This window comes from Beta vulgaris, chromosome 5 (assembly GCF_026745355.1).
Source record: "Beta vulgaris subsp. vulgaris cultivar EL10 chromosome 5, EL10.2, whole genome shotgun sequence".
Taxonomy (NCBI): domain Eukaryota; kingdom Viridiplantae; phylum Streptophyta; class Magnoliopsida; order Caryophyllales; family Amaranthaceae; genus Beta; species Beta vulgaris.
Window position 1 is genome coordinate 53,095,484 of NC_079206.1, and position 25,200 is coordinate 53,120,683.

The following is a 25,200-nucleotide window of genomic DNA, read 5'->3' on the forward strand; positions in this document are numbered from 1 at the left end:
ATTAGTAATAACAAAAATGAAATAGTATACCTTTTACAATAACATTAAAAAGATTACTTCCTCCTTTTTTAACTATATTTTTTCTATGTATAAATAATACAAGATGTCGGAAGTGAAATATGTTTTTTTTTTTCCTTTGGGCGGTAGAGTTCCCTAAAACAAAATCTTGACATATATCTATACTAGAATTTAGTTCAATTCAGTTCAGTTTAGTACAACTCCCAAACTTATTTTCAGTTCAGTACAGTTCAAACTTATTTCATTTTTTAGGTACCAACTAAAAAAATCTGTTCCCCTAAACTTATTAAAATAACTTCAGCACAAATAAGTTAAGCAAAATTAAATCAAGAGTAACAAAATTAAATTCATTTCAACAAAAACGAGTTCAAAAGATTAAGTGTAGTAGAAGTTTAGTTAAGCAAAATTAAGAAAAATAAAGTTAAGGGACTGTTCTCCCAAACTTATTTTCAGTTCAGTACAGTTCAAATTCAATTAGTTGCAATCAGTTCAATTCAGTTCAGTTCAGTTGCAATCAGTTCAATTTAATTTAGCTCAATTCAGTTCAGTTTAGTACAACTCCCATTATCATTTTTATTTGTTATAATTTAATTCATTTCATTTCAATTGCAATCAGTTCAATTCAGTTAAATTCAGTTTAGATGCAATCAGTTTAATTCAATTTAGTTGCAATCAGTTCAATTCAGGTTAATTGCAATCAATTCAGTTCAATTCAGTTGTTTTATGTCAAAAAAAAAACATGCCTAAATTGGCAATTATAAGTTAGATTCAACAAAAAATAAATTAATAGGAGTAATCAAGTTAAATGACATCTACATTGTACATTTGAGTAAAAATTGTAAATTGTCGAAACGTCAAATTGGTTGGGAGGAAAGCGTCTTCCAGACTCCCACCACTTCCCCGCCAAAAACCTAAACTCCCAACGAAGCAGAAGACAACAGTGAAAATGGAGGAGGAGCAAGAATTGGAGGTGCGAAGCTTAAGCGGAGAATCAATCACCATTTCTGTTTCCACAACCGAAACAATTGCAGCCCTCAAACTCGTCTTGAAGCACCGCTTTTCTCCCGCCTCTTCTTCTTCCGACTTTCACCTTTTCCTCCGAGTTAGTTGTTTTTTTTTTTTTGTTTTTAATTCTACTAGGTTTCTTACGTTCATATCTAACTGATTTTAAGTTTGTTTTACTTGAATTTTGGATGATCCAGGCAAATACATTATCAAAAACTCTGTCAAAATTACTCTTACTTATTGCGGATAGTTGTTCTCTAAAGAATTTTAATTTGATTACCTTTTGAGGTTCTGAATATGTTAGGTTTCGAACCCCCGAAAAGCGGAAAGGGTGATTGTCTTGGAGTTGCACGTTGTTCATGTTTAACTGTTTAAGGATTGGGGTGCCCACATTGATGTCATGAAATTGATATGGCTAATAACTTCTTTTGTAATTGCATATTTTGTGATTAATATTCATGAATGGGTTTGTTAAGAAAGCAGATTTTGCGATTAAAGAATAGGAAATTAATTATAGAGTATTGGACTAAACCTTGTACTACGTGGTATTTGTTTTTTTTTATCCATATGAGCCACACGAAAGCGGTACAGAGTACAAAGAAGGGTAGGGGGGGATTCGAACTTATGACTTATCGTTCACAGCACCTCAATCTTAACCACTAGGCCAAGACATCCTTGGTTACTATGTGGTATTTGTTATAACTTAGAATTAGCTTTTTTGGAGCGATATTGATTTAGTCATTTAGTGTTAACATTGTTGATGGCTTGATGCTCATTTTTGTTGGGTTACTTTGTGCATGCCAGGGTATGAAACTAGGTGTTCAGAGTCAAATAGGAAGTCACTCCATTAATCCCGGGGAGTTTATTGCTCTTATGCCGTTTACAAAGAAAGAAAAATCCCGAAATGTACAATGTGAGGGATCTGGAGTAGCCTTGCAGACTACTCAACAAGGTGCACCATCAAGTCTAGCAGAATCAGCATGGCGTGATATGATGGAAGATTTGTCATATCTAAGCAACACAGTGAGTTCTGAAGAACAATCTGGTTGTTTGCCAAATTCTTCTTCTGATAAGAGTAAAGATGAGGCGAGCGATAAGAAGCACACAAAGAACTATTCAAGGAAGCGTAGAAGGAAAGTTGAAAGTAAAGCAGGGCTTGCTGAAGATCTTATATCTAGTTTACTGCTTTCCTCTAAAAATAGTGTCCTTGATGAAGATGTTTGTGGAAAATTTCTACAGGTTCTAGAATCTGTGCATTGTTTATCGGATGCAGAAACTGGGAATTGTATGTTGTTGAGCAAGGTTGACATGCAGGAGAATGGTCAGCCGTACCAGCCTTCTTGTTCATGCCTTTGCCCACCATGGCTAACGATAATGATGAAGACATTTACGTTCTTGAACATTTTTGCTGGATTTTTGCAAGTGCATCATGAATCAGTGATGATGACTTTTGACCTCGTCAACGATTCACTTGATAAACTTCGCGAACTTGGTTTTTGTGCTAGTGTGGAGGATTTAAAGCGTCTGCCAGATCTCTGCCCTAAGGTTTGTACCAAATTATTTGCATACGATGCCAATTTATCTGATGGAATATTTGATACATCACGAACGAATTTATTGTGCAAGTTCACCAATGTGTTGTCTCGGTTGATTTTTCTTGTGTTTGCATATATCTCACGGCCCTTTAAAGGATTCATGTTCTTTCATATTATTGACAAAGGGTGGACAGCTAAAGTATGATTTCCCAACTATGGAAATGTTTGCACATATTTTATGGCCCTTTAATGGATTATTGTTTTTTTTTTTATTATTGACAAAGAAAGGAGAAGCTAAAGTATGATAAGGAAAATTTCTAAGTCCTTTATTTATGTGCTATATTGAAAGTGTTCTTATCTGATTCATTGCAGTAAAACTAGAATTTCTGCTGTGATGTATGCAGACAAATCGTAGTTGTGGATTGTCGGAATTATCTGCATCCTTTTGTAAGACATTTGACCTGAGGTCTTGGTTTTTGTCACTTCCATATTTTGTGGCAGATTCATTGGTTTTCTGACATAAGTGACATAAGGCCAGACTTCTGAGATGTTCTGTTAAGGCCTAACAAATGCAGTTTATTATCCCTTTTATTCCCCAAAGATCAAGAACACGCAAACTTTTTCTTCAGAAAAATATATCTGAGATTTGTAATGTCAGTGTGGTTGTTACCATGGTCTTTACAATAGCATATCAGTGAATAAAGGAAGATTTCCTAGCACAGCTTTTCCCATTGGTGCCTTCTTTGTGGCACTTTGAGTTTTTCATTATTTTGAGTTCTTTGGATCCTGTCTGATAAGTGAAAGATCTCCTTGTACCTTGGAAAGGACTAAGGAGGTTGACGGACAAGAGGATTGCAGATTTGTGGAAGCTTGTTCCCTTGACTATTCTGTGGCATACTTGAAGGATAGAAAATGATGGACTATTAAGGGAGAAGTCCTACCCTTTCAAGTCTGCATTATATATTTCCACCAATCTAAAATTAGTGCAACATTTTTTTGGGGGGGGGGGGGAGACAATTCCCTTGTGATGAGGAGAGAGATAGAGAGGGATAAAAGAGGGAGTGAGGGATTATGTCATGAGGAGAGAGAGTGAACCTATTAATCAAATAAGGAAATCTTACAACTATTTTGAAACTTCGTGGAATGGGAAGTGTTGCACTTATCTTATAACAGATGAAGTGTATATATTTGAGGAACTTGTGGAGTTGGAGTGCAGCACTTTACATGAGCATCAGCTGATGCCTAACCCGAGGTTTATCTTGCTATGATAATATCTATAGTGTTTCAAATTCGTTAATGTATAAGGCACATTGGTTCTAGATGCTGCAGATGGGTTGCAAACCACACCTTACTAACCCTTGCGGAATTTATCCTTCATGCTGGCTAACATCTACCAATTTGTTTGTTTTTCATGGTCCGTTAATGTGATGATTGTTTAATTCCAGGTTGTTTATTTTATCGATCAAGAAGCGGAGAGTAAGCTGTCACTTGATGCTATTGTGATCAATTTCTCACGAGAAAAGACGGACCAAGTTAAAAGCAATGTGAAAGGTGAGGTTTTAGAACATTGATGGTCCTTGTCATTTTTTTTTCTCAATGAAGTATGCTTCTACACGTCCCTAAGCTCTTCTTTCTTCATTGGCCTTTGGAATGTTCGTCACTATATGATTGAATAAGATCCGGATTGCCTTATTTCTTCATGCTTACAGCTCAGAAACGGGCTCCTGCATCAAAGATAATCAGTTCAATAAAGAGAAGGCAAATACTTTTCCAAACAACTTTAGAGGGAGGTCTAAGATTACTTTTGGTATGTAAGTATAAGATCCAGTCTGTTGTCTGTTTTCAGATTTGGATAGTTTATCTCAGTGTTACCTAATTCACTATCTAATTCGCCTTTTGAATTCGCCAATTTGCCCAAAATGAGCCAAAAATGAACCAAAACGACCGTAATTCGCTTTTCTTAATTCGCGATTCGCGGGGGAATTAGGGAATTAGGTAACACTGGTTTATCTGGTGAAGCTGTGGAATCATTGTGTGTGGTATTTCTGACCAGAGAAATACGATCAGTTTAACTACTGATCTGCCTTTTATGATATTTTTTCTTTTATGCAAATATAACTATTATATGGTACATTGAATGTGTTATTGTTTATTCTTTCCACCTTCAGCACTATATATGATTGTTGTAGCAGCTTCTGGCTCCTGCTATTGCTTTATTGTCCCTTTATTGCTACCTTTGTTCTTATCCTTGTTCTGCACCCTTTTGTACTATTGGGTAGATATAGTGGTAAGGAACAAAGACCAACATAAGACCCACAATAAGTTTCTATTCTACAAACCATTGGCAATAGGAGGAGTTTCCCCACTAAAGTTGATTTCAAAGAGATTGAACATAATATGGACATCAACAAATATGTAAATAGTTTTGAATGTGTTTAAATCGATTGAAATTGGATAGAGAGAAGAAGTAGGGGAAGGTGGTTTGATAGAAGAGATAAATTATTAATGCAACGCGGAGAGAAAAGGAGAATTATATATAATTAAATAAAGCAATGTGGAACATCATGGTTTTCCTTGGAAATGAGGTGAGAAAATAATCTTTAGAAGATTCTTCTCTGAGGGTTTAAAAAAGATATTCATAAAGACGAAGGGTAGGAATTTTCAGGATTATTATTGAAATAATGGTCCAAACTAGTAGTTGTCGTTGTATTCGGTATGTGTAATATAATTATTCTTCCACTCAACGTCAAACATAAGTCAGTTAATTCCTTGTATAAGAATTAAGATACTAATACATGCAGGAAGCAGTGCAAGCCTTAGGCAAAATGAGACTAAGTTGCCTTAGGGAATGATTGTGAGTTATTAACTAAATTAGTTATAATAGACTACCCTGACCTTCTCTGCCTTTGCTTGCATCTTTATAAATTCTTTACACCATGATTCTAATAGATTACTCTATGTTTATGGTTAAGATTAGTTAGTCTTTTGTTGTTAGTTCTTTGTTTTTTTACCTCCTCTTCGTAAAGAAAGTCCAGAGCTGAGAGTTGGGATACAAAGATGGATTTCCACTTCTGGTTCTCTGTACTGGATACAAGGATCTTTAGTGGTAAAAATGTTTTATTACAAATAATCTTTCATGGCTAGAATAGTCAACGGCAGAGTCTTGATTGCAAGAAGAATTCGGCATTCATTTTAAGATCATTTTTCTAACAAGGTTGTATGATAGGTATTATGTGGTGCTCTATCAATGATAAAATTTTAATTTCTCATTCAAAAATGCTTTGATGGTTACTTCAATTGAGTTAGGTATGGAGATATATATCTCTTTAATTCACTTTTATGAAGCTTTTTATTGGTGAGTTGGTTAGTCTTATTGTCCTAGTCCGCTAAAGAGAGTTTTGGCCAATTAGTTCTCATTTGGTCACAGGAATTGTATGTGTCACATAGTGGAGGAAGTTACCCAGTCCTCCAAGGTAAGAGGAGCTTCTCATGAGAAGTATCACTTCATAGTCAACCTTACACTTGTATGCACTTTTTATGAAGTGAGCCTTCATGGGAAATGGGATTATAGGTTTCACAATTCCCTTGTCGTAAATTGAGTAGAATGACAATTTAGATCATGTGGGTTGTTTTGAACTTGTGTTTGGTGATTAAATTGTTGGAGGGGAGGTTTGGAATCAATCCTCAAATCTTTAGGTTGAGAATAGGAGGTTTTGATTTAAAGTGGAGGATTGTTATTTTGGAATTTGGGAGACAATTTATAGCTTGGGAAAAATTACATTGACCATAACATTAATATACGGATTTGCCAATTCACTGTTGTATAAAGTCTTTAACAAAATGTATTAAAGCAATGGGTCAAGGTGGGAGATTTTTCGTTGCTTTTTCGATGTTTAATGGGAGAGGGAGAAGAGGACGGGCCTCGTGGACAATTGGACTTGCATTAGAACGTTAGACATAATGAGGATCTTTTTGTTGTGGATTAAGTAGTAATTTTATGCTGGATCTTCTAAGCATCAGAATGAAGTCGTCCTAAAAATGAGGACAGTGAAGAGAGGCTGGACATGCTATATTGATGTAAGGATACATAAAGGAGTTCCTAGTGCAACATTCTTCTTAGAGGCTTTATTATGTTGTTAAGGATAATTTTCTCTAAGAAAACTAGGAGGTTTTTGCTTCTGCCAGATTGAGATAGCTGTCAAGGATGACTTCCTAATAGGGCTGGTGCCAAGAGTTCATTATGGAAGATACTCGTTAAGATGAGATCAGTAGCTAATGTTGACCACAGAGACTGTATTTAGCTAATAGGTTGAGACCCTTCATAGTTAAAAATTAAAAGGAAACAAAGGTGAGGGTATTAAGGTTCTTGCCAAGGATGACTTCCTAATATGGTTGGTGCCAAGAGTTCATTATGGAAGAGACTCACTAAGATGAATATTGACCACAGAGATAACATTTAGCTAATAAGGGTGAGCCCCCTCATTTAAAAAAAAAATAATTAAAAGGTTCCTCATTTAAAAAAAAATAATTCTAACAAAGGTTCCTCATTATGGTATCACTAGCTTTGATTAGATACTATACGTGAAGCACTTTTTTGAATTCCTCAATATATGCATTTAAAACAAGTTCTTGCTAAGGAAGACTATGACCAATTCCCCGGTTCGGGTTATACTTCTCGTTAGTACAGGTTCATGATCAATTACCTTATACCTTGATGATTCTGGTTTGTTAATTTATAGAGTTCAGTAAGCATATCTTGAGTTGGTACATAGTGAAATCCCAAGGCTAGTGCTGTATCTAAAGCGTTAAGTATCCCGCTCGGGGTTTCCATTGATTTACACCATGTCATCAATGCTGATGCTGCTAATCAGGTAATGTGTAAGAGGATATTGACCAAAGTTCCTTTGCCAAGACCAATTGTTGTGATTTCATAATACATATATAATCTCTATGTATCTTAATTTTCTTCAAATATTCCTTTTTGGTCTTAATTTTTCTTCACACTTCTATTTGTGTTGATGACGACGATTCCAATAATGTTTTAACTCGTCTTTCTCTCTATTACATGTCCTTTTTTCTCTCTTTTCCCCAACACATTCTCTTGTCTTCATAACCCAATTTCAATTATTTTATTACTCCTGATCTCTGTGCCAAACCCATGTGTTAAGAACATTAAAGGATGGAGTGTTCTCTTTGTTATCACGGTGGGAGTTTCCACTCTTTTGATTTATTACAATATAATGAAATTTGTAGGTAGTTGGTAACCTCTTTGTCTGTTGTAATGGCTGGCTTTTATGAGTTTAATACTAGCCCTTGGCTTGTCTTTCATCTGGAATTCTTATATTTACGGGGAGACTAAGAAGTTTGCTTTTGCACCTTAACATGTCAATTATCACATTTTTTGTACTTGGTAGTTGGTAATTCCTTAAAGCCCTCCGCAAGTGAACTTTTTCATATATAAGGTGCCAGTATAATTTGTCATTCATAACATCCTATGCAGGCCACCTCTTATCTTTTTTGGCTTCTAGGTGAGTTTAAATTATTCTTCATGTTTTTATCCAGCATTTGCATGCTATCGTATGATACCAATTGTCGTATCATTATGAGCTACAACCTAATTTACTATTCTTTTTTGGCAGTGTGATAAAATTGATAAGAAAGTTGTTTCGCTAGCAGAACTTATCACATCTATAAAGAAAACTGATTTATCATCACATGGAGTCGCACAGGGAAAATATGGGAGCACTACTGAAGCTCAATGTTGTGTATGTTTATCCTCTTTCATCCTTGTGTTTAAAATACTTTTTTTTGCCATGATATCTCTTATTTATTTGCTTTGGTGGGCAAGGATTGTATTAGGAGGGGTGCGAATGGGATTGTCCTCCAAGTCTTGGAGTGTCTTTAATCAAGTATGCATATAATTCAAAGGTTAATTATAGAGATAAGTATTTTGGTTGCTTTAGGTGATCATAATGTTTAGCTAGAAACCACATACGATTTGTTGCTCCACTTGTTATTGAACCTACTAGTTACTACTAAACTCAATTTGAGCTTATAGTGTCACACACCAGGCATTATTTCGAATTGACCGTTGGAGTGACGGCTTAAATACATGAGTTACACGTGCAACGTGAGTGAGATTAATTTGTTTGGAACCACGAATCACACGTGGGGATTAACTGTGGCCATGTGATTTATGCTAGGTTTGGGGCTTCTATGAATTATATCATTCAGTATAATGCTAAATGTAGCAAGTAGCAACCGCCAAAGGGCACATTTCCTAATTCACCAAAATAAAGAAAAACCTAAACCTAAACACTAGTCATTTTCTTTGAAAGAGAGAGAGAGGGTAAAACATTTCCAAAGTAAATCGATCATGCTGTGTGAATTATGTAAAGGGGATTACAATGGAGTCCTGTCTTTGTTCTTGATCGAATGGGCTTGTGAAGTACACATAGAAGATATATTAATTAAATTTATCAAAATCTAACACATAGAATGCTTGAGTAGCACATGAAGACTTGAACCTAAGTCCCTTGGGAATTGCACTGCACTACCTTCGTGAACCCTTGCCCTTTCTTCATTGTCTTATGATACATCTACTCTTTTTTGACGACTTTAAGTTGATATACAAGGTTTTTATGTATGTTACTTTATGCCCCCCCACTTTTGTCTGTTTTAGTGTTTTGTAAAAATGTAGTTTTAGCAATCTTCATTTTGTCTTTATTTTTGTTTCTCATGCTCCTTTTCACCGTCCCCGACAAATACTTACCTTGATCAGAGGTTTGGTGTTCCATTGTTAGGTCATTTAAGGGTTTATTCTCCCATCTCTCATGGTGCATGTTTAATAAAAGCATTGTTTTCTTTCATTAGCCATAACAAGGTGACATCTGTTTGCTTAATTTAGTCTTTTCATGACATGTGGCTTTCGTGATCAAAATGTCAAGGATAGATGATTGTGCGACTCTGTTGCTCTGGTGTACCTGAGCAGGAGGGGTTTATATGACTGTTTAATGCTAATTTATACTTCTGTTACAGCGAGGATCGAGACCGCAGTCACTTGCCGGCATTTCTTATACATGCACTTGAGAAAAGAGATTAGGGTGGTTCAATATGATAGATTTTATTTAAATTGATATATGGTACTAGAACAAATCGACTATTGATCTTTTCAGCATATAATTGATGCACATAGAACCCTAACCCCCAAATCAATGTCTTGATGCTTGTCAACAGTCCCATCTGGACCTTTTTCATCTTTAGCCTTCATGGTTATGATATATGGATCTTTTCTTTGTCTTTTATTTCAAAAGAAATTCAATGGCTTTCCTTCAACAAAGTTATCGTTATTTGTCTTTTTCTTTTTTTAGCAATGAGAGTCTTAGATCATGTTTAGTTTGATGGAAGTCAACACCTATCTTTTCACTCTGTATAATATGGTCTACTCTATTTTATTCTAATTATTTGCTTAACCGTGCAGGAGAACCATCCACTTTCACCCACATCGATGCTTGAACATCTAAGGAAGGGCATCGGGTCTAAAGGACAGGTAATTTTCTTATTTGTGAAGGTAAAGTGTGTAAGAAGCTTATACAGCTTGTAAAGATCTGTGGATTAGCTAAGCAGGCACCTCATAGAAACTTCTTAAAGTTTGTTGCTTTCCACCTTCTCTATTTCTCCCCCCACCCCCTTAAAAACACCTTCCTTAACTGTGTGAGCTTGACCAAAAAGTAAAAGGTGTCACTATCCATTAAACGATGAAGTTTTCATATGCAAATAAAAGATTATTGGGGTTCTTGTTAATTGTTTTGGGCCTTTGTTGATTGCAGATAGTTCATGTAGAAGAAATAAATGCAAGAGTAGCAGATTTTACAGAGATCCCTGATGAATTATCAGAGAATGCAAAGTCTTCCCTAAAGGCTATGGGAATAACTAAGCTGTATAGTCACCAGGTCCGTATCTGCTCTTTTGTTGTTTTTGCTCAAAGTTGTAAATCTTGATATCAGGTTTCACCTTACCTTTTGCAGGCTGAGTCCATAAGGGCTTCTTTGTGTGGCAGAAATGTTGTAGTAGCCACCATGACATCTAGTGGAAAATCTCTTTGCTACAATCTACCAGTACTAGAAGCATTATCCCAAAATGACCTAGCATGTGCTCTATACTTGTTTCCAACTAAGGTAATAATGTCATTGTACATTTCTACGTAGTGTTTTTTCTCGTATATGCAAGCATTTATCATTCATAGTTTCATACACCCATACATGCACACAGACAGTCATGTAAGTATATATATCCAGTTCACTGGCCTTTTCGGGTTTCTTTTCTTGTATGACATGCAAATGTATTTGATGTAACTTGTAAGGGTCTCCATAAAAGTTATTTTTGCATTGAAGAGGATGTAGCATGTTTTCTTTCTTCTTTTATATCCTATCATTGGTCCCTCAGATCTTTTGTTGGATGTGTTTCTTTCATATGTTGGGTTGTCTTTTTGCTGTTCTCTTATAAAAGTTCGTCAGGTTTTAGTTGTTTTAAAGGCTTTCTGGTTGAAAAAAGTGTACTGCATGGTGGATTTTGGGGGGGGGGGGGAGCTGGTGCCACAAACGAGTCAAGTTTTAGCCTGTTTGAGCAAAGCTTGATAGAAATAATTAGTGTTCGAGCTAGCTCGATGTCAGACAAGCTTTCAAAATTCTTGTTCGATCTTGGCTTGTTAAGTGTTTGGCTTGTTCGAGTTCTGCTTGCGTACGTGGTCGTTTGGCGTGTTCGAGTTCTGCTTGCGGACATGCTCATTTGTATTTTGAGTTTGAACTCGGGACTAAACGATCTAAAATTGAGCACAAGTGCTGAGTTACCTTGTGTAATGGGGATTTCATTGAGGATCTTATCCATTCATTTTGGAAATTTGTGACATTTAAATATACTTGTGCAATTATTTGACATTTTTTTCTTCTTAAATGTAGTTGCAAATATATGTCAACTTGTGTCTGAATTGTGTGAAAATGGCATGCATGATATGCATAAGGCCTTGAGAGGCTACAACAATGGTATCTTGTGAAACCTGTTCCAACCTAAAGTGGCACAAGAGTGTCATATGCGGATTTGTATGCACACATACATACATACACATTTTCACCTATGAGCCCTAAAAAATCACGATGGATTGAAAAGCTAGAACTTCTTGGTTCTTTTGGATTTCATTTTCTTGTGGATTTAGTTCATTATAGATGCATTCTTAATTCGGTGCCATGCATCTGTCTCCAGTAACATTTATTTATCCCATTTAGTTTCGACTCGTTTACTGACTAATGCGTTTACCTGCATTTTGTCTGATACTCCAACTGAAGTTAATCTTCTTCTATAATGCTTGCAGGCCTTAGCTCAGGATCAGTTACGAGCATTGTTGTCTATGACTGAGAATTTTGAACATTTTGACATTGGTGTGTATGATGGTGACACATCTCAAGAAGAGAGGATTTGGCTTCGTGACAATGCTAGACTGGTTCTCCAACATTTTTCTTTTGTTTTTTTAAAACTTTGTAGGATTTTGATGTTGTTCTCACTGGGCAGTGCCAAATTAATGTTGATAGTTTTCTCACCTTTGTTACAGCTGATCACAAATCCAGATATGCTGCATTTGTCAATTTTGCCATTTCATGGACAATTCCAGAGAATTTTATCAAATCTAAAGTAAGTAATCAATGTTGGTGACTGATCTTTATCCTCTGACTATATTGTCATTTTCATCCTGGGTTACATTTCTAGTCCTCTTTTGCATATGCTTGGTAAAAGTATCTGTTACAAAAATCTTCTAAATCTGTGATTTCTTGTAACTAACCAGGTTTGTAGTCTTTGATGAAGCACATGCTTATAAGGGAGCATTTGGATGCCATACTTCTCTTATATTGAGGAGACTACGCCGATTATGTTCTCATGGTATATTTTGTTTAGGGTACTTATTATGGATAAGGAATTCTATCCAATAATAGCGATTTATGTCCTCGGTTAGAGGGTCCTTCATAGCATTATTAACCTATGCGTTCAGTTGATATAGGAGTATCAATTCTGATCCAAAATTTCCTTCCTTATGCAGTGTATGGGTCTGATCCTTCTTTTGTCTTTTCTACTGCAACTTCTGCGAACCCTCGCCAGCATGCAATGGTAATTTTTATTATTTCCCTTGGTGGGTTATATCAATCTGGTGTTTAAAAGTATGAAAATGGAGTAGTTAGCTCTTATTTATATATTTATTAGGAACTGGCAAATTTACCGACAATGGAGCTGATTGACAAAGATGGAAGCCCGGCAGCTCCTAAGCTCTTCGCTCTTTGGAATCCGCCTTTATGTACTAAAACTGTAAGTGCTCTATGGTGTTTTCAGATTCATTTATTTATTTTATATATTTTTTGTAAGTGGGCAGTGTTACATTACTTTGCTGGTCATCTGTCTGATAAATTCTAGGTGATACAGGCTGGCCGAAAAAATAATACTATCGTCACAAAGCGTTCAAGGTAAAATTTATTAATTTTATGGGAAGCTAATGAAATGCTCATATTACTATGAAATGGTGGATACTGGTTACGACAAAGCATCTTTCTGTTTGAGACCTGTTATAGCGTTAGGCTGTACACTGGTTTTCATGCAGATTTTGCTTGTTTCCCGAGACCTTTGTTCTTTCTAGACAATATTCAAGTTTCTCTCTTCTATCATAATAATTTTGCATTCCCGTGTAGTCGTGTACTTCCCTGTATAGCAAACCACATGAACCTTGATTCAATAAAATAGAAAATTCACTGAGCAATCAACTTATTGGTTTTCTACTGATCTATGCTGAATTGGTTGCTTTTCTAATAGGTAAGGCTGATTCAAAATGCCTCTTAAGTTCTATCTTGCCTCTGATTTTGTGATGGCCGATAGTAGGAGATTCAATGTCATCATCTCTGTTAGTTATTGTATATCACTGTTATGTTCTAGACTAGCTCCAAAGTTTTGTCACCAGTGTACAAGTGGATCTTAGTTTTGTATTTAGTGTCTTCTGCCCTTTTTATTATTAAAACCCTGATAATCTTGTTGGTTGACTTTGAATCTGATTACAAAACATGCATATAGGCTACTCCATTCACTGTCTGAAAGATCATGTCTACTGCTGGAATCATCTTTCTGCTAATCATATTTTTCTCAGATCCAATGCAATTTAGGCGGAATGTCCTTGGATTTGAATATTACAAGAACAAAAAATTTAAATTGCAGTAAAAGCAGATTTTTCATGAGAATGTTGAAAACTTGAAATAAACAAGAGAAAAAAAGTTGCCCCTAGAAGTTAGATGTCAGTTTAAGCTTCCCTTGCCTTCTGATATCTAGTTTTATCTTTACTTTCTATACTAATTACTCTTTTAGGCTTGCCTAATTTACTGACTCGCTCTTTCTGCTAATGCTGTTGCTGCCTTGGTATGCATACTAGTTTGTAAAAGGCTTGAAAATTGCTAACATCATTTGCTCTTTGTATTTGCAGCCCTATCCTGGAGGTTTCACGTCTCCTTGCTGAAATGGTGCAGCATGGACTGCGCAGTATTGCTTTCTGCAAAACGCGCAAACTTTGTGAACTTGTCTTATCTTATACGTATGTCAATCTCATTCAATTTCTTTTTTTGATGTGCGTGATATGTTATGGAATATCCTTTTGTGAAACATTTGAGAAGTCTGAAGTTTTGTGGATTTAGGTCCATGATGATTTTCTTTTCATTTGGTTTTTTTGGTAGTCTTGCAACCATGCAAGCATGAAGTTAGATATGTGTGGTTCTTCTTTCTGAAAGAAAATGGTCATGCATTTTATTTCAATATGGCGGTTGTGAGTCTTGTGACTTTTTGTAATACCATCAAGATTGAACTTTGATGCATTCGCAGTTAAACATGATACAAACACTTCCTTTTTTTGTTTTTTACTTTATTTCTGTGACAGGCATGAGGTTCTTCAGGATACAGCACCCCATCTTGTCAATTCCATTTGTGCTTATCGTGCTGGCTATATCGCTGAGGTTAGTGTATGTCCATTTTGTTCTCCTGTTCCCTTTTCCCCCCATTGTCATTATATGTTTATTCTGTAGAGAAGGTTGTTTTATTCTGAGACGTATCACACTATTTTCCTTGCATTGATGTCTTGATCTCGCCAGCTCTGTCCTCAGGATCAGAGGGTGCTAGGCTAGAAGTGAAATTTTGATTAAACTTGGGTAGTAAAAAAGTGAAGATGATGGACACTTTTTCTAAGGCAAATGCGGTTGTTAGGATGTGTCTCCTGAAATCTGAAGGGAGCTAGATATTAGATAGATGTGATCCTAATAAAGTTGGTCTTCTCATGATCTAGGTAAATTGAATAGGGAGATAAGTGTCTCCTCTCAAGTAACACCTTCCAGAAACCATGAATATGACATCATCTTGAAGGATGGAAATGACCCCATCAATGCGAGGCATTATAGGTATCGATAGGCTTAAAAGGATGAAATTGAGCAATTGATTCATGACAATGCTCAAAGCTGGAATCATAAGCTCTCAACCAGTCCATTCTCATTGGAAATTCTGCATGGACTACGGAGCTCTCAACAAGGCCACTTTGCCTGTCAGGTACCCCATTCTCTTTATAGAAGAACTGCTTGATGAAATTCTATGGAGCTTGTGTGTTCTTTAATCTGGACCGTAAGTCAGGCTATCCAGTTTCATCAAATTACAGTGAGGAAGGAGGAAATTCTCAAACAACGTTTGGAACCCTGAAAGGCACTATGTATTTTTGGTCATGCCTCTGCCACTTTATAAGCCTTGATGATTTAGGTATTCACGCTCTACCTAAGTAAGTTTGTGTTGGTGTGTTGATGACATATTGATATACAATGATAGCAATGAGGAGTATCTGAAGCATTTAAAACTGGTTTTGGGATTATCACACAAACATAAGATATATGCCAATGGTAAGAAATGTGCATTTGGGCAGACAGAGGTGGCTTATTTTGGGCATATCATCTCCAAAGCTGGGGTAGCTGGGGACATGACCAATGTCCAGGCCATGATGGACTGGATTGGTCCAATCCCATGAATCTCAAAGAGTTGAGAGGGTTCTTGGAATTAACAAAATACTACAGGAAATTTATAGCTGCAAATAGTCAGACCTTTCACTGAGCAACTTAAGAAGGTCAACCATTTTGGTGGTCTTCTGAAGCTACACAATCCTTTTAGCAAGTCAAGCAGGCAAAGTTGGTAGCTCCAGTCCTTACTCTGCCTGATTTTTCTCAAAGGAGCAGAGTTTTGAACACCTGGGAAGGTCAAAGGAGCAAACTTCTGGACGAAATTAATGTGCTGACAGCATGAGCATGCATTGAGCATTTAATGTTTGATTGTGGAAGTATCTAGATCTTATTTTGGAAGTATCTTGGGGGTTGGATCATTTAAAATCAAGTGAAGTATTTTTGTGTGGTAATATATCTCTTTCAGTTCGTGTGTGGGTGTATTCAGCACCTCACCGGTGACACTTTGAAAAAAAAAAATGCGTCTTTTACTACGAGAGCTGATTGCAGATGATACGTAAATAGTGAATATGATAGATTGAATCTGCGGATATAGGCTAAGGCCAAACTACGAAATTTATTCTTTGCCTTTTATCCTAGAATTTATATTTGTTGTATTTGTGCTTATCGGGAGTTGTTATACGCTGTCATGATTGAGGCATTGCCGTAATTCTCTTCAGTTTTCCATGATTAACCTCTTCCTTTCTCTCTTAACATCTCTCTATAAATTAATTATATTTAATTTAGTAAATATTTCATACAATAAATACAAATACAATTTTTTTTGAAGACCAGTGGATAAAAAAACGGATGCAAATGAAAATTCTGCTTCCACTATGGTAGGAATTCCCATCTGGCTCTTCCATGGTAGAGGAATTTACATTCACTTTTACTGTGGTTGTGGAGGAATTTCCAACCGCCTGTGTTATACTCCCTCTCTATTCTTTTAATTTACCTGTTTTGACTGAGTGCTTTTGCCAACGCTCTTCTTTGATGTTAAATATCTTTCATTACATATTAGTAAAAATTATAATGATTGAGTATCAATATAATACTCGTTAAGAGGAATCGAACAAGACCCCACATGACTATATTTTTTTATTTATTAGGTTCTCTATAATTGTGAATTGAGTTAAGATTGTAAGTGAGCAAACTAATAAAACACAGGGTACATTTTTGTAATTATATTTGTTCTTTACTTTATACGTTAGTAATTCAAAAAAATTTAAAAATTTGGAAGAACACAGGCAAATTGAAGTTTCGCCTCTACCATGGTGGAGGCGGATTCTTCATTTGCTTACATGTTTATCCTTCTTTTTCTTAATAGTGGTCAACTTTAATCAGTAGCCCTGGTGGGTCTTTACCGATGAGGTGTTGTGTGAAGCGGCGATGGAGAATTTAAAGAGAAGTGAGATAGTAGTGAGAGAGGGGAGGGTCTCGATTTTTCTCAACATTGTCTTTTCTTATGGTCTTGTGATGAAACAGGATAGAAGGAGAATAGAAAGTGAATTTTTTAGTGGGAAGCTCCGTGGAATTGCTGCTACTAGTGCTCTTGAGTTGGGTATCGATGTTGGGCATGTTGATGTGACATTGCATCTAGGTTTTCCTGGTAGCATTGCTAGGTAAAGTAAGTCTTTGTTACTATCTGATCTTAGTAATTCGCTGTTATTTGTTAATGTTCTGAACTTCTTTTGATCAAATGTGATGCCATATATTCAGTCTGTGGCAGCAGGCTGGTAGATCTGGAAGAAGGGGAAAACCCTCACTTGCTGTGTACGTTGCATTTGAAGGACCTCTGGATCAGTATTTCATGAAATTTCCACTGAAATTATTCCGAAGCCGTATGGAGTGCTGCCATGTAGATGCTCAGAACCCAAAGGTATATGTAATTCCAAATTTGTCCTGAAGGCTGGAACTTGCAATAGTTACCTTATGTTCCCCCATCCCCACGTTCAGCTTCATAAGCTTGATGTTGATTCTATACCTCTTTGCTCATGTCATTCAAGCAGATTCTTGAGCAGCACCTTATTTGTGCTGCCACAGAGCATCCTCTAAGTTTGGTCTATGATGGTAAGTATTTTGGTTCTGGTTTGAGTGCTGCTGTTACAGCACTTAAAAACAGGGGATATTTATCGACGGATCCCTCTCGTGAATCAGCAGCAAGAATATGGAGCTACATTGGACAAGAGGTATGGTTCTCAGGTCTTAGTGCAATGTTCCCTGTTGCGTGAAATCCCATATTTGGGATTATTGTGCATTTAATTGAGATATGAAAGCAATGTTGGCCAGGCAAATTTAACATCTTAACTGAGTCTTGAATATTGGGGAAGAAATTAGGAGATGTCAAGATCATAAAAAATGAAGACAACTTTTCTGTAGGAGGGAAATTCATAAATAAAGACAACTTCATTTCTGTATTTGAACACGATTTCTAACTTATATGATGGTAAGTGTCATGAATCTAAATAATTTTTTTTTTATTTGTCTCGCTAGAAATCACCTTCACGATCAATTAGTATCCGTGCAATGGAGTCTGAGAAATACAAAGTAGCTGATGGGAAAACAAATGAAGTTCTTGAAGAGATCGAAGAGAGCAGGGCTTTTTTCCAGGTTAGCTGTAGCTTAATTTATTATAATATTTCTACTCATTGCTCGGTGGGAATTTGAGGAAAGAAGTTATGACAGGCAAACAAATGAACAATAATTTATCATATAAAATAATGTGTTTGACATAGACCTGTTGTTGATGTTATGATGGTTTTTCTTTGGCTACACTGCCTCCTGGCATTGTGTGTTTATTGTGTTTGAGCAATCACTTTTTTCCAATTTTCAACGCCCAGGTATATGAAGGGGCAATCTACATGAATCAGGGGAAGACTTATATAGTGAAGGAGTTGAATCTGTCAAGTAAAATTGCAGTTTGCCAAAGAGCAGATGTAAAATATTATACCCAAACTCGTGACTACACCGACATTGATGTCATCGGAGGTGATCTTGTATGTTTAACTTCAGCTCCCTACTCTGATGTTCTCAGTCTACATTACTGACTGTTCATACATTCTTGTGCAATCAGTTGGACGTGTCAACAATCCACTCTTAGTTTAGTTTATATTTTCTTTTGAGTAGCGTCTCTCTATTCTTGTGTATCAATGTCGTGCTGGCGTTGTACACCCTCTCTGACAATTGTCCTTCTTATAAACTATTGGGATGTCCTATACTTATCTCTGATTACCTGCTTTAGCAAAATATTTTCATCACCCATGTGATGTGGGCCCCACATTTTCACTTCTATTTTTCATGCATGTACAGATTGGTTCAGCTTTTTAATGAAATTTCAAAGTTTTATACTCTAGGATGGAATATGTTAATAGTATAAAGTCTCATAAATTCAATAGTTAGAACCTATACCCTATGTTTGAAGTCTTAATCTAAAACCTACTTTCTATATTTGGCTCAAAATGTGAAACAATTTGAATACTATGCATTTTAATGTATGACTAGGAACTTTAGGAAGTAGGAACTTTGTACTCTCTGTCTCACTTCAGTCCCTGTTCAGGTCTTTAAGGTGTGAGAATTGAGATGTAATTATAATCCAGACGTTATAAGCATTTAAATCAGTCACCAACCAGCTGGCTCAAGATTCTTCTGCCTCTAGTAAAGCTGTATAGGTTTGCTCAATTGTATGAATGTTTTGATCTGATGAGCTCATCTAGTCAATTCAAATTTTGCCTTGTAACTTATTTATCTAATCCTGAAGTTCTTCATACATGCATCCTTCAAATTGCTTGTGATTCACATCTTTGCAATCTTTGATACTAAATTGTGTGCATGATAGTCTTGTTTAACTTTGTAAAGTGTTGTTCTCTTGGATACCCTTCGAAAAGATGATGACCAGATTAATTTTTTTAACTATGGTGATCATACTGTCATTTGTGAGCTTGCTGAAAATGTTTGCTCCAACTTCTTCGAAAGAATTTCAAGATTTGGTGCAGACCTTGGAGCAATACTTCGGAAGAGTCATACGGGAGAGAACAACGTTTTTCACTAATACACGCTATCGTTTGTCATGTTTAGAGCAATACTACTAATTACTTGTGATCCATAATATCAAACGCCATACCTGTTTTGACACAGCTTGACATGGACATGGATGGGTACAGAATCTTTTTCTGAACCTTGATGTGCTGACATGGCAGTTTGCTGATTTCCTTAATGTCAATTAGCATGAGCAGAGGAGGTGAAATCATAGAAGATATAATATTTGGGAATTTCAAATCATGTATATTTCCAACAACAATGATAAGAACAATTTGGACACGCTATCAGCTCTTCCGAAGTTTCAGCCACCATCCTCTTCACCATTACAATCATTCCATCACTTCTGAACCAAAAGTCTTTGTGATTGAATCTTCTGCTCTAAGTTTGCTAATTTTGTTGGCCTTCAGGGTCTGTAAGAACTTAAGAACTGTGCTCATTATCCACCTCTAAATAACATTCACCATACATCATTGGCCTAATTTGTATGTGATATATTTAATTCTGGCCTTAACTTGAATGATGCTGACTAAATGAGTCCATGATCTCATAGGCTTATCCACCAAGGGTTTTAAAGATGCAGTTTCGTGGAACAACGGCCCTAACAAATTCCTGCAGAGTAACCACGACTTGGTTTGGTTTTCGTCGCATTTGTAAGCGAACCAATAGAGTACTTGACACAGTCGATCTTGTACTTCCGAGATATTCGTATGAATCACAGGTCCATGACAAACTCAAATCTTTCTGTGTCTTCACATATTCTTGATTACTTTGAATCTCCAATGCTTCCTCAATTGTTTTCAGGCTGTCTGGATTCGAGTTCCCACATCAGTAAAATCAGCGGTGGAGAATAAGGGATTTTCATTTCGTGCTGGTCTACATGCTGCATCTCATGCTGTCCTCAATGTAGTTCCATTGTAAGTTGTCAATGTCAAGTCTAGACATAAATTTTGCTCTGTAGTTTACCTATCTTCACTGCATTTGTAGCCATGTAAAATTACAAAAGAGACCAGCAAAAGGGCTTCAACGTTACGGTGCTATGTCCTGATGTAAAACATCTTTGAGCTGTAAGGCCACAAGATACGCGATAGAAGCACCACATGTGGTGCTGTTATGACAGAAACATGGATTCTTTATCGTGGAAAAATATTCCATTTCTCTTGCCTTCCTCACTTGCCGTCGAGAAGTTTTTAGGACACTTAGCTGCTACTGTGTTGAAGTAGTGAGATGGGGGATTAAGATGGTTCCAAGATGTACCTGGAAGCCACTGCAATATCATAGTGGTTTGCTTACTAGGTGATCTATGTTTGCCTGTATGCACTAGGAAGGTCCATGTCCTCAAAAAGGATAGTCCACCAAAGGAGCCACATAAGCTTTAGCTGCAGATGAGCCGCAAGTAGCACTTAGAAGACCTGGATTAGTGTAGGGGTATGTAGGGGTGTTCATAAGTATCCGATCCAATTGATCCGATCCGTGATCCGGCCGATTCGATCCGATTTTTCGGATATCCGATCCGCTTTTTTAATTTTCGGGTATTTCGGATCGGATATCCGAAAATTTACGGATCGGCATTTTTCATTTTCGGATATCCGAAAATATCCGAAACATGGAAAATTTTCGGATTTTCTCGGATATTTTCAGATATCCTATCCTAAATATTGTTTTTCAAGACCAGATATCCGAAATATCCAATGATCCCATCCGCTCCGAAACTTTTTTTTATGAACTTTTCCTTCGAAAATTCCAATTTTTTTAGTTTTCGGATATCCGATGATTCGATCCGAAAATTTCGGATAACCGATCCGATACGATCCGAATTTTTTCGGATCGGTTTCGGATCGCTTTTTTCCTAATCCGAAATTTCGGATCTGATCGGATATCCGAAATGAGCACCCCTAGGGGTATGGGCCTGCAGTGCGATGTGGACATTGTAGGAGTGCCCAGGATTAGGTTGGGTTCCCATGAGAACAATTTTTATATAAGAACATGAAAACACTTTATTGTAATCCTTTTTAACCAATATATAATCCACTTTGGCTAAATTATAATCTTTGTTTTCCTTGTGGGGCTAATCTTCCGAAAGGATTACATTTTCAGGAAAAAGGATTACCATGTAATATCTTAAAAATAGATTACATGTTCTCTTAAGTGGATTATAATTCTACTATTCTTATGTTCTCATTTAAGGATTGTTCTCATGAGAACACTTCTTATATGAGAAGAAGATGAGAACACCTTGTTGTAATCCTTTTTAACCAATAAGTAATCCATTTTGGCTAAATAATAACCTTTTTTTACTTGTGGGGCTAATCTTCCAAAAGGAGTATATTTTTAGGAAAAAGGACTATCATGATTAGACTTCCACTAAAATGGATTATAATTTCATTGTTCTCAAATAAGTAGTGTTCTCATGTGAACTTTTTTCTATGATTACAGAAAGAATATCAGAGAACCAGACTAACTTGTTTACAGAAAAAGTATAAGCGAATATCCCTAGGACAATACTGCACATTAGTAAAAATATTCACTTATTTTCAATAGTCCTATAACAAGTTGTATTAATTTCGACAAGTGGGACAATGCTTGCTAATAGAGGATTGTGCTTACTGGATATTGCTAGCTAAAGTTTCTCCCGAGTTGCTAATCACTGTGAGAATCAGCTGCATTCCCACTGTTTGAGCTTTGGAATGAGTGAACAGTCAAAGTTGCCTAGCCAGATCTTTGTTTCCATTGCTTTCTTGCTTTATTGAGTCTCTTTACAGTTAATGCTTGAAACTCTTGTGCCCTCTTATTCTATATTGTTGGTGCCTCTGCTAATATTTCAATTGAGCAGCATAAGTTAGTGCTGTGATCCTAATAGTATTTGCTGTGAAGAGTGTTCAAGTTTTACACCAAGAGACTGCTTCCTCTTTTTATCTTCATTTTTCTTTTGTTTGTTTTAATTTTCTACCAAAAGAAAAATAAGATTGTCTTACTTTTTCAAATAATTTTTTTTCTGTTTCCTTGATTGGGTGATCTTGATAAATGTGTAGATACATAATCTGTGACTCCTCGGATTTAGCTCCAGAGTGTGCAAATCCTCATGAAACCCGCTATGCACCAGAAAGGATCTTATTATATGACCAACGTCCTGGGGGAACAGGGATTTCAATGCGGGTAATTGCGCATGAACTTTTCTCATTACTGTATATACTTCTGAAGAATCAATGCAAACATGTCCTTACTAGAACATGAATAGTGAATATAAGATGTCTCCTTTTGTGAGTAGATGGTTTTAGTTTTGCTATCCTCATCTCTCTTTCATTGAATGTATAGATATTTTCAATAGGGGAGATGAACTCTAATGCTAAGGGAAAGGAGAAACTTCTACTGCTACTTTCTCCCACTTCATTTGCAGTTTTAGTTTACCCCCTCGACTTAAGCAAATAGAAGTCGCTTGTTGGACTCCATCTAATGTGTGGCGTTTCTTTGGAATAGATTCAACCAGTTTTTGATGATATGCTGACTTCTGCTTTGGATATGCTTACATCGTGCTATTGTTCAGCAGATGCTGGTTGCCCCAATTGTGTCCAAGTATGTTAATTTTGCAAAATGATCTTCAACTTCACACTTTTAAAGAATTTTTTGTAGTCATGACCTTTATTCACCATGGTGGCTTCATATCTGCATGAAAACAGACACTAGCCTGTCAGGAGTATAATGAGCTGTTGCACAAGGATGCTGCTATCATGATTATCAAGGTTGGCCTGAAATCTGCAAGCAATGAAGATTTAGTTTGTCTTTTAATTGCCATTATTAACACAGAATATTTCTTTTCTGAACCTCGCCCCCCCCCCCCCCCCCCCCACCCAAAAAAAAAACTTATGCAGGGTGTTTTAGAGGCGGAAGACTTGTACTCCCAACAACATCCTGGCCGTTCGGGAACTGCATGAGTTTGGATGTTGCAGACTAAGCATATCGCACCTTATTTGCTACTTTTGGATTTGCAAACAGCAAGACCCCAAAATTGGTGCCTTTACTCATTTAGAAGCAGAGTTTTTCTCTCTTTATTCTGTTAAAGATTGGTGATACAGAATTCTGATGTCTCCAGGGTTCTCTTTTCTGGAGAAAGTATACTCCCATACCCGGTATTGGGCGTTAGTTGCCCCTACTAGGGGTAAATATGTAATTTCCCCTATTAATGATAGGCAAAAGCGTAATTTCGCGCATAATTGAGGTGTAGGACAGAAGACAAGAGCAGAGAACAGAAGAACAGAAGACAAAGAAGAGAAGTTATCATTTTTTACCCGTTGGAAGAAAACAGAGAGCTAGGGCAGAAAAAATAGGAGACGAGATTTAGGAAAAATATTGGGGATGAGTTCTTCAATTCAGCATGGGGATGGATTTGAAAAAAACGATTTACCTGTTGATGAAGATGAAGTACAGGAGGTGCCAAATGTCGATTTGGATGAAGAGAATGTAAGTTTGTTGTTATATATAGTATTAGTAGTGTATTGAATGTAGTAGTATGAAGTTTGTTATTAGTGAATGTGGGTTATATTGTCCGTAAATTGTATATGTGAATGTGGGAATTTTGTTGTCATGTCATGTAATGTAATGTAATAAATGAGATGATTGGCAATAAATGTGTTGTAAAATCTGTTATAATATTATGTGTGGAGAATTTAAAGTTTGTAGAAATAAATGTGTGGAATTGAATGTGTGGAAGTGTGTGGAATTGAATGTGTGGAAAAATCTGTACTATGTAATTTAAGTTATGACAATGATTAAGGTTTGGATTGAATAATTTATATTGATTCATATAAAATCTGTAAATGTTCCTTATATTGATTCATATATTGACATGGGATATGATTATAAATAGCATGATGGTATAGGTTGTTTTTGATGATAAAAATGATGGTCTTCAACATGAAAATGTAGTTAAAATCTTGGTGATTTAAATGTAAATATGATGTTCAAATTATACATGATAATATAGGTCGAGTATTATAAGTTGGTTTAGGTAATAAAATTTACGCATTGTAACGAAATGATATGCTAATATTAATGTAGGTTCTACGGTTATATGAGTTGAATGGAGAAATGTATGTGGGGGAAGGTGATATTGTTGAAGGAATACATGTAGAGGGAGATGCAATAGTGGTTGTGACTCCGGTTGGCAAGGTTATTGGTTGTAGGATTGGAGAGGAAGGTATGATACCCCCTTCCCCCAATTCGTTAGTATGGTGTTCCCTGGTTGGGATGATGTTGAAAGTTACTATAGAAAATTTGCAAAGCAAGAAGGTTTTGGCATTGCCCGGGCTGCTTCAGCGTATAATTCGAAATCGGGTCTAGAAAGGAAGTGAAGTAGTGGGATGTGGACATGTGAGAGCTATGGTAAGCCGGAGAGGCGTAAAAGATTGTATGGTGGGGGTAAAATAGTAGTGACCGATTGTATGGAGTGTGAAAATGCTTTTGTGAAGAAAACAAAAAAAGTGTGAATGCCCGACTAATATTTATATAAGCATGAAAGAATGTGGGGAGTGGGTATTGAAGAGAGTAATACTTGAACATAAGAA

General features: G+C 36.4%; 1 protein-coding gene across 6 annotated transcripts; it reads left to right on the forward strand.

Moving 5' to 3' along the window:
- The first annotated feature begins 842 nt into the window (after nucleotides 1–842).
- LOC104893932 (uncharacterized) lies at nucleotides 843–24,341 on the forward strand. Of its 6 annotated transcripts, none has more exons than XM_010680068.3 (27): nucleotides 843–1,120; nucleotides 1,828–2,568; nucleotides 4,004–4,109; nucleotides 4,268–4,365; nucleotides 8,198–8,323; nucleotides 10,039–10,107; nucleotides 10,388–10,510; nucleotides 10,586–10,735; nucleotides 11,926–12,054; nucleotides 12,163–12,242; nucleotides 12,394–12,488; nucleotides 12,646–12,713; nucleotides 12,807–12,908; nucleotides 13,014–13,063; nucleotides 14,065–14,172; nucleotides 14,512–14,587; nucleotides 17,090–17,226; nucleotides 17,324–17,483; nucleotides 17,614–17,793; nucleotides 18,098–18,214; nucleotides 18,445–18,600; nucleotides 20,193–20,360; nucleotides 20,444–20,556; nucleotides 22,672–22,795; nucleotides 23,117–23,212; nucleotides 23,317–23,379; nucleotides 23,509–24,341. In XM_010680068.3, the coding sequence occupies exons 1-27, from the start codon at nucleotides 965–967 to the stop codon at nucleotides 23,569–23,571; spliced, it is 3,654 nt and encodes a 1,217-aa protein (XP_010678370.1). In that variant the 5' UTR covers nucleotides 843–964; the 3' UTR covers nucleotides 23,572–24,341. The 6 variants fall into 6 exon arrangements, 4 of the variants coding, with proteins under 4 accessions (XP_010678370.1, XP_010678371.1, XP_048500341.1 ...); XM_010680069.3 differs by having other exon boundaries at nucleotides 13,023–13,063; XM_010680070.4 differs by lacking the exon at nucleotides 843–1,120 and having other exon boundaries at nucleotides 1,959–2,167; nucleotides 2,263–2,568.
- The last annotated feature ends 859 nt before the right edge of the window (nucleotides 24,342–25,200 follow it).